Below are 8,950 nucleotides of genomic sequence, written 5' to 3'. Positions count from 1 at the left end.
ATCAGCGAGTAGTTGAAAGTATTTCCTTTTGATCGAAAGCCGTAAAGTGAGGGAAATATCGTTAAAAATTGGAGACAACTGATTTTTTGATAGAATTGAAATTGGTCCTGGATACATCTACGATAAATCGTCCTTTGAATTCTATGGAAACTGCATCCTCAAAATTTTTTCGGAAATACCTCCAATTCTTCTCCACTTTTCAGAAAGTCTTTGGATTCTCTCAGAACTTGAAGAAAGTTCTTCAATTTATTATGTTTTTCTACCCACAAATTAAATTGTTATCTATCGAAGATGATTGACTGATCTCGAGATGAATCATGGAAAGGTCTTTAGCAAACAAATTTTCTTCTGCTTTGTTGTCCAAAATTTTTTCCTAGATATTTGTGATTTGTGAAACAGCCGCAGGTATCTCCAATCTCGATAAAGACCGCGGAACATCTCAATTATTCCAAAATGACTCCAGATTGTATCAAAATCATCAACATATTCACATTAAAAAAATCCAATCATTATCCCACCAAAATAAAGACAAAGAGAAAATGTGAAATTGTTTTGAACGATTTATTCAGTTGTGCAGTATCGATTCATTCCATTATTACAGTTGCCTTATTTCGATTATAATGCTGGTTCTGTGATGCATCTACCGTTGAGGCACATTTTTCCAGTACCACATTCAGTACCATCAGCAGCAGCGATGTCCGAGCGCAAGCAGTAGGTTTCATACGTTGGATGGGTACAGCTAAGACTTCTACATATTGAAGCATCCTTTTTGCAGGCCTTGGTCCCCTTTGCCTTCTGGCACTGCTTATCAGCGTTTAATAACTTTCCTGGGAGATACCTCGGCAGAGGTGCTCTGTGGTTCGGCCTGTTGTACAGGCAACTGGGATTGCTCCTATGGAAATAAACTCATGAAATTGATATTCATCGTAGTATGAAAATTTTGTTAATATTAATCTTACTCGAGGAATTTCCTGATGTCATTGGCACTGCACTCAGACCATTCTGTAGGGCTATCATTGATACGTCGAACACTGGACATTATTTTTCCATCTTGGGGGGAACAGTTTGGCTTATTAGAGTCATCATGCATAGCACCAAAGCTGTAATTAAATCAGATAACGGTGTTTTTCTTAATGATTTTTTTAGATATGTGATTAGTAAAATTTTAATTATCGAAGATGTATCGTTGGCTCTTCGGAGTAATCATGAAATTTTCACTTATTTTGTTTTTTAATACTTACGAATGAGCAAGTTCATGAGCGGCGGTATGAATTCCATCAAATCCGCCTCTATCTGTTAGTATAACAACATTGTACAGTTCTTTGTAGTAATCGTGTCTTTTGCAAGCTGCCCCCAACAATGCCGTACCTGAAGTTAAACGAATGACGATTTTACCGACGAAAATAATAATAAAAATTAAACACTCATTGGAATAATTTTTTTTAACACGATAAATTAATATTCCACGACTAGTTAATATTCTGCACCCTTACCCAGAGTTCCTGTGTGACACTCGGGATCACCAACGTAGAACGAGCACAATTCATTTCTGTAAACATCGTCGAATCAGGTTATTTGATTTTTTTTTTGCAAAAAACAAGTTATCAAGTAATCTTTGAATTATCTTACGATGTCATGGTTACGATTACGTCATAGGCATCTAGGGGGATGTCTTCTTTTCGGGCCCACCAATAGGTACCACTCTCTCGTAAGGCTGAAGTTCCTTTTACAACCGTTGCATTCCACGCATTGGTTGCCATGTAGTCTAGTGCTTGAGCATCCTAAATCATAACCATTGATTGCACTCGTAAACCAATTCTTAATTTTTTATCAGTGTTGTAATGGTCTCACTGGGGTGAGAGGGGTAGTAATGACTCACCTCAGCCAATACAATACCGGCTATGTTCAACCTGAACTTGGGATTCTCGAAGTATCTGTATTTCAGATCCACACTGTTCCAGAATGCCAACATGTAGGCTGCCGTGTACCAAAAATCTTTACCCAATGTTGAGTATAAAGCGTAGTCAACAACGATGAGAAGCTCGGGATATACGATATCGGGTATTGGTGGAACCTGACCTGCCGCGGTCTGTGCCAACGCGACATTTGGCAGCGCTGAAACAGTGATAAATTCTCAGATAAATTAACAGTGAAGTGGAGGATGACTGAATTAAATTTAGATAGAGATCCTACGTAGTTCAGGGTGGTCTTCATTGACTTCACGGGCTGATCTCTTGTAGACGATGTGATAATGATGATCGTCCTGTTCCGACTCCGGAATTTGGTCCACAGATCTGCGTTGTCTCTTGACTTCCTCAAGAAGACGTTCCGGAATTGGTGTAATTACCAAATTTTCTGATCCTATCGTTCCAATCTGGAGAAATAGACAAAGAACATTCAGTGGATCTTTGAGTTATTTTATTTCGCTATTTAAGAAAATGAAATTTATTTTTAATTAGTCGCGTCGGGTGACTTAGACTCCTCTATGTTTTTTTTAATGGAATATTCACTTTCTATTTTACTTACCACTGCACGACTGTTATCACGTCTTTGACGAACAACGAGGGCCGCAGAGTTTTTCAAGTCCTCGTATGCCTGAACCGTCTCCATTACCTGAAAAATCATCAATTATAGGATCTAGAGTGTTGACTAGATATTCAATAGTGCCCGGGGGTCAGTATACTTACCTCGGAATACTCAGTTAAATTAGGACCAAGGGGTCCAGAGTTCAATCGGTAAATTGGTGTGTCGTGTCCAGCGAGAATTCCCTCTGTTGGCTCCAGCCACAATTTAATATCTGAACCGAAAGCTCTCATCCAGAGTCCAAGACGACCATCCGCTGACCTTTTCTGAACTTTCGGCCAGTGAATGGCGGTGATTTCGTAATCACCAACTGCAATAATTTCAATCTCATTCATATTTCGTTGATTTTTTTGATGATTTTTCAAAGATCATCGACCGACGATTTTTTTTTTCGTGGAAAAATAAAATGTTTTGATAGGAGATCTTCAAAAATAATATGATCTTTCGAAAATGATTGGAAAGTAAATTGTCTCGGGGAGAATCTGTTTCCTGGGGATCTTATTGAGAACGAAATTGAGATGATTGATCAATAATTATTTGTGAAGTATTTACCGAAATTGTCCATAGTTTGGAAAGTCTGCATTCTTTCAATTGGCGTCATTTGCTCATGTATCTAAAATCAATCAGTCATTAGGGATTTTTAATTTTCTCATTTTGAGTTATACACTCACCTTCTGCGGTGGCAGTCCATGTGCTGCGCACACTACAGCAAAGCCCCAAAGTAACATCGTAAATCCTACAAATTATCGTTATCATGAGATGATGATACTGTTATGTATTTGGGATGGGAGAGTAAATAGATTGCTACTCACCTCGCATCTTGGATTATTCAGTCACTTCCTCGAGAGATGGCAAGCGAATGTGTCGAAAAATCGTCACCCGGTTCCTTTTAAATGGAATCTGCCCTTGATAATTTATTGATACTTTGATAAAAACACTTGATCGCATAAAACCTTTACGTCAGCCCCGAAAATTTCATTCAATAAGGATTCAAGGCTGAATGATTGTTGTGATAAATTATCACTTACGATATTTATTGCTTTCGCCAAAATTCATTGGATCATCCGCCACTTTTCAGTTCATTTGACCTGGGAATGAAATATTTATTCAGCTTGTGGAACAAGGCTTGGCATCATCGTGACGTCGGGAAACTTTTTTTTATTAATTTTGATGAATGGAGATGACTGACGTCATTGTCTGTGCACAAAGAGAAAAATTAAAGAAAAAGTAGCAGGGAAAAGTCGTGAGTTGTGTGCAAGGAACAAAATGATCACGAAACGTGTCAGTTCCATAAAATTTTCTACAACCACATTTCACTCGGGAATTGCGGAACATGTAGTGATTTTTTTTTTATTTGACGACCAGAAAAAAATGACAGATCTGATAGTGAAATTTTTTATTGAAATAAATTTAGTTTTCATTTTTGATGGGTAAAAATATTTTAATCAATAGGGCAGAAGTCTAATGGATTGATTCTAAATCAGTTGAATATTCTCATCCCTGGAATATTTTAATTTGACACAATTTTGGATGTCACGGTGGTGCCAAGAATAGATGACACAATGGAGAACACATATCATTGGAATCAAATGAATCAGTCGATTCATATTTATCGTGGTACTATAAATTCTCCGTCCATCGTACCCAGTCAATTTCTCTCCTAGATAGAATAGATTCTATTTGAAGTCACACATGCCACGTATTGATGATGACAATATGGGCAAATAAATGTCTAGAAAAATTTAAACGTTTATTTTATTTGAGAAATTATTTCTTTCGACGTTTCAAGTGTATTCTATGAATGCGCGTGATATTCTGATACATGATGAGAAAAATTCTTTAAAAATTACCTGACTTCCGTAGTCGGCCAGTTAAAATAATATTCGGTAAAAATGACGGAGCAGTGATCCACATTTTTAGTGATCCTTCAGGAAAAAGTCTAAAAACTTCCAGAGAAAGTATGGAACGTTCAGTAAAAAAATGTGTAACTATTCCATAATTTTTACTGAGTACTATTTTGACTGGTAGATTAACAGAACAGGCACATAATTAAAAAATAATTTTCTTCCTGTAGAATCACTGGTTATCGATGCAAATATTTTGCAAACATCATTAAAAAATGGAAGATGTAGATTATTAACACACAAAAACCAAATTATTCTCGTAAAAAACGTTTTATATATTTTTATCAATTTATTTACATTTTGTACAGTAGAAAAATTCTCTGTCAATTATCAGTCTTTGTTTTGTCTATGAATAAATCATCGATTCGTGGATACATTCTCCATACAAACAGATTTTTTCACTTTCACAAGTTGTCCCATCAGCTGCAGGATGACCGATTTTTGTGCAAGCTCCCGAAAATGGGTGTTGACAGCTTAGCGATCGACAGATCGAAGAGCTCATGTTGCAAGCTTTAGTTTTCATTACCCAATAGCACTGACCGTCGGCGTCCAAGAATTTTCCCGGGAGATAAACAGGTAGCACTTCTCCATCCTCGATATTATTGTTGAGGCAATTTGGATTGTTACTGCAGGGAACAAGTTAATCATTTTTTTTTTCGAATTAAATATTGCAAGATATTTTGTGGGGGTAAGTCTTACTCGAGGAAGTGTTGGATATCCTTTAGGGTACAGTTGGACCATTGGGCAGATTTGTCGTTTAAACGTGGCCCACTGGACATTATATATCCATCATCCGGAGAGCACTCCTGCGTTCGCATGATTCCATCGTGCTTCGCCCCAAATCTACAAAAAAACGCAATTATTTCTCGTTAGAAAATTGCCACAGGGAATAATTTATGGTACGTCAAGGGTGGAAAGTCACATTTTCCCCCGATGAGGTGCAGATGATATTTTTTAACGCACCTGTACAGGAAAATTTGTATTGTAAAAATATAATTTTGCCAATCATATTTGTTTTGTACAAACAAATCCTCAAAATTTCCATTTGATCATCCGTACTAAATTCTTATCAGAAGAAAATTTATTTGGCAAAATTATAATTCTCCCTGTGTCTTTCCTCCCCCTCATCAGGACGCAAAATACAAATTTTTCGTGCCGTTGTGTTGAATATATTTGGGGAATCTTTGGAAAAATCTTGACTTTCTTTCCCTTAAGAGGAATTTTCCTTAATAAATTTTCCGTAATAAATTTCTTAAAATGTTTTCGGCAAAATTTCTCTATTCACAGTGCAAAATTTTCCAATCATTTTCATACGTACAAGTGAGCAAGCTCATGCACAGCTGTGTGAATGCCATTAAATGCGGTTTTGTCCTGAATTATAGCTACATTCAAAAGCTCTTTGCTGGAATCAGATCTTGCACAAGCTCCACCCACATCGGCGATTCCTGCAAACATGGAGGAGTAATACGATTTAAAATATAAAGATTCCAGATGACCTACAAATTCCACATAAAAGTAGAAGAATATTTCATATATATTGCGTTATTACCTAAAATTCCTCCTTTGCATACTCCTTTCTCCTTCTCGTCGGGGGGAAATTCGCACATCTGTTTTCTGAAATTTGGAGTTATCAAATGATGTATTTACAAAACTTGCGATGTAGAACAATATCTGTCTGTGAAAAAAGTCTTCCAAAAATCTTCCAAAGAATTTCTTTGGATCCTGACAGATATATGCAGACCTATCGATGATTCTCTCGATGATTTCTGGAAGATCTTTCACAGATAAAAAATTCTCTGCGTTAATTGATCATTAACAGCCAATGGAAATTTAAGTTGCTGAGTTAAAACTATCTTACGAGGTCATTGTCACGACTACGTCGTAGGTATCGAATGGAATATCATGGCCTCGGGCGTACCAATAACGTCTGCTACCGTCTTGGGTATCAAAAACTTCCACAGTGGTTTCGTCAATCACATGGGCTGTCATGTATTCCAGAGCTTTAGAATCCTAAGGTAATTGAACAAACGTGGTGAATTCCCATTGATTTATGATGATGTTGTCTACTGAAGGTCTTTCAAAAATTCGAAAGATATATTTCTGTTATTTTTAAACGTTTTTTTCCGTTGATCTTCGAGCAACAAAATTTGTAACGCCAATTTCCACGTAAATTCATGGAAATCCAAACGATTCAGGTCAATGGATCTTTGAATATTAATTGATCGAAAGCTTCACGTCATTAGGACAAACTCAAAACTCACCTCAGTCAACACAATGCCCGCGATATTTAACCTGAACTTGGGATTTTCAAAGTATCTGTATCTCAAATCCACACCATTCCAAAATGCCACCAAATAAACTATCGCATCGATGTGATTTTTATCAAATATTTCAAAGATATCGTGAGCAACGACCACTAGTATTCGAGGAACCACAGTGTTAGGTCTCAAAGGGCATAACTCGATAAAAGAACGTGCATTTTCTTGGCACTTGGCACATTCTTCGTTTCCGATCCAATTGTCCACCATTGACGGATCACCGCAGCTCTGGAGACACCTTGAGTGCGCTGCAGCGCATTCAGAAAGATCAACGTTCTCTGGTGATTCTGATGTGCTCCATAGGTCTAGGGTATTTCTCTTTGGTAGGACTGAAATAAATATAAACCATGAAGACGATTAACAATTACAAGGGGTAACTACGACAGAATTGAATGCAGTTTTGAAAGCTACATGAATCTAAATATTTGCGATCGATCGGAGCAGCTGCACCCTTGTAGACGATGTGGTAATGATGATCGTCTTCCTCGTCCCCAAAAAAGTCGTCCGCAGATCTGCGTTTTCTCTTGACTTCGTGAAGTAAACGTTCAGGAATTGGATTGACTACCAAATTTTCCGATCCTATCGTTCCGACCTGTGTGACACAGGTGAAAAAATCCGGCGAATATTATTGTTAGAGGGGTTGCAGAGGAGATCTATAACACTCACCATCGCCTGACTGTTATTACCCCTTTGGCTAATCGCAAGTACTGCAGACTTTTTTAAATTTTCGTATCTTTCCACCTGCTCCATCACCTATGCAGACATCACCAGGAATGAAATATCGAACGGGAGCGACTATTTAAATTTCTAAAAAGCTTTGAGTGACATGAAATTTTGGGCGAATTTAATATATCAATAATGACTAAGATGAAGATAATTTAAAATTCAGGGAGAGTTCCATGTCTTTCAGACATTATCCAGTGTCTGAGAAATATCTACAAAAGCTTCGGGAAATACTTACCTCTGTATATTTCGATATAACAGGGCCCAAAGCTCCCGATTTTAGTGAGTAGATTGGTGTATCTCGTTTAACGAGGACTTTGTCAGTTGGAGTCAGCCACAATTGAATATTCTTACCGAAAGCTTTCAAATACATTCTACCCCCAGCTGTCGTTTCACTACCGTGTACCCTGGACCAATGAATTCGGGTGATTTCATAGTCCGGAACTGTTAGATTTTCATTTTTACAAAATATAAGATAAATCAAAAAATTGTACGTATCTTTTCGATCGATAATTTCTTAAAACATTACCACTTTCCATTGTCGTTTTGAAGATTTGCATTATCTCACTGCTGCTCATGCGTTTGTGTATCTAAATTAAAGTTCGGCAATTCAGTACTTGCAATAATTAATGAGTTATGCACTTACTTTATGTTGTTCAACTGCACTGGCAGCATGAAGTATGGCGAAGCCCCAAAATAACATGAATCCTGAAAGGTTCGGGTCAACTCCATTACATTTTACAATCGATCACCGGAAAAAAAATTAGAATAATTCAGTCGCCAAGTGGTAAAGAGAGATAAGTTGAGTTCTCTCTCGGTCGGGTTTTTGATCGATATCTACAAATCCAAGGGAGATACGAGATTTTTTGTAACTACATTTGTTGTAGTACTCGATCTGCCTCACAGAAAAGGTTATAAGAATAATTTTGCTATCTCCCCTAGATTCAGAGATATTCATCAAAACTTGGTCAACAGTCAACAGTGACTTATGATCGTTTACCACTTCGCCATTGAATTATTTTAGGGATTCACATGTACCTCCCATGATCGAATCGATTCGATACGTTCTTCGAACACTTGTCAACCAACTGTCAAACAATCGTCTCCGTTTCCCTATGAATACTGTTCTTGAAAATTTCTAAATATTCTAATTATGAGATTTGGTTTAAATATGCGTCAAAAATAGAGATCTAAATGTGTCTCGTCTATCTTATCTCCAAAATTCCACAATTAACTACATTGTTGCGCCGTTATTGAAGTATTTAAATTCACGTGTCATGTATTTTCAGATATTCATTTATTTTGATGACAAAAAATTGGAGAAAACACGAGTCACGATGAATTTATCAAAAGAGTAACAATACGTAGTCAAACACTACTAATGAGCGTTAATGACCTTACAGTATTCCGTTTAATGGGGTA

At 37.1% G+C, this 8,950-nt stretch overlaps 3 protein-coding genes across 3 annotated transcripts; all 3 read right to left on the bottom strand.

Moving 5' to 3' along the window:
* Nucleotides 1–508: 508 nt before the first annotated feature.
* LOC135160046 (A disintegrin and metalloproteinase with thrombospondin motifs like) lies at nt 509–3,436 on the bottom strand. The gene is made up of 12 exons (XM_064116192.1): nt 3,396–3,436; nt 3,255–3,319; nt 3,136–3,196; nt 2,688–2,893; nt 2,527–2,613; nt 2,194–2,374; nt 1,880–2,115; nt 1,630–1,781; nt 1,494–1,549; nt 1,242–1,368; nt 960–1,100; nt 509–892 (listed from the first exon to the last, which is right to left on the bottom strand). The coding sequence occupies exons 1-12, from the start codon at nt 3,400–3,402 to the stop codon at nt 616–618; spliced, it is 1,596 nt and encodes a 531-aa protein (XP_063972262.1). The 5' UTR covers nt 3,403–3,436; the 3' UTR covers nt 509–615.
* Nucleotides 3,437–4,817: 1,381 nt separating this feature from the next.
* LOC135160175 (A disintegrin and metalloproteinase with thrombospondin motifs like) lies at nt 4,818–7,148 on the bottom strand. The gene is made up of 6 exons (XM_064116413.1): nt 6,749–7,148; nt 6,346–6,497; nt 6,037–6,101; nt 5,806–5,932; nt 5,187–5,330; nt 4,818–5,113 (listed from the first exon to the last, which is right to left on the bottom strand). Exons 1-6 carry the CDS (start codon nt 7,013–7,015, stop codon nt 4,834–4,836), a joined length of 1,035 nt encoding a protein of 344 aa, XP_063972483.1. The 5' UTR covers nt 7,016–7,148; the 3' UTR covers nt 4,818–4,833.
* LOC135160240 (uncharacterized) lies at nt 7,014–8,807 on the bottom strand. The gene is made up of 7 exons (XM_064116569.1): nt 8,767–8,807; nt 8,567–8,655; nt 8,175–8,236; nt 8,058–8,118; nt 7,767–7,972; nt 7,472–7,558; nt 7,014–7,397 (listed from the first exon to the last, which is right to left on the bottom strand). The coding sequence occupies exons 1-7, from the start codon at nt 8,805–8,807 to the stop codon at nt 7,170–7,172; spliced, it is 774 nt and encodes a 257-aa protein (XP_063972639.1). The 3' UTR covers nt 7,014–7,169.
* Between the last annotated feature and the right edge of the window lie 143 nt (nt 8,808–8,950).

This window comes from Diachasmimorpha longicaudata, chromosome 3 (assembly GCF_034640455.1).
Source record: "Diachasmimorpha longicaudata isolate KC_UGA_2023 chromosome 3, iyDiaLong2, whole genome shotgun sequence".
Classification (NCBI taxonomy): Eukaryota; Metazoa; Arthropoda; class Insecta; order Hymenoptera; family Braconidae; genus Diachasmimorpha; species Diachasmimorpha longicaudata.
This window is presented reverse-complemented; position numbering and strand designations above follow the sequence as displayed.

What these genes read in the sequence shown, in the direction of transcription:
- LOC135160046 (XM_064116192.1), bottom strand. An exon ending in CCGGTATTGTATTGGCTGAG is followed by an intron (nt 1,782 to 1,879) that starts GTGAGTCATTAC and finishes GTTATGATTTAG; the next exon opens with GATGCTCAAGCACTAGACTA. An exon ending in GTAATCGTAACCATGACATC is followed by an intron (nt 1,550 to 1,629) that starts GTAAGATAATTC and finishes CGATGTTTACAG; the next exon opens with AAATGAATTGTGCTCGTTCT.
- LOC135160240 (XM_064116569.1), bottom strand. Translation starts at nt 8,807, where the DNA reads ATGACACGTGAATTTAAATACTTCAATAACGGCGCAACAAT. An exon ending in AATCGATTCGATCATGGGAG is followed by an intron (nt 8,237 to 8,566) that starts GTACATGTGAAT and finishes CGAACCTTTCAG; the next exon opens with GATTCATGTTATTTTGGGGC. An exon ending in GTAATAACAGTCAGGCGATG is followed by an intron (nt 7,398 to 7,471) that starts GTGAGTGTTATA and finishes TGTGTCACACAG; the next exon opens with GTCGGAACGATAGGATCGGA.
- LOC135160175 (XM_064116413.1), bottom strand. Translation starts at nt 7,015, where the DNA reads ATGGTGGACAATTGGATCGGAAACGAAGAATGTGCCAAGTGCCAAGAA. An exon ending in ATGCAAAGGAGGAATTTTAG is followed by an intron (nt 5,933 to 6,036) that starts GTAATAACGCAA and finishes CCATGTTTGCAG; the next exon opens with GAATCGCCGATGTGGGTGGA. An exon ending in GTGCATGAGCTTGCTCACTT is followed by an intron (nt 5,331 to 5,805) that starts GTACGTATGAAA and finishes GTTTTTTTGTAG; the next exon opens with ATTTGGGGCGAAGCACGATG.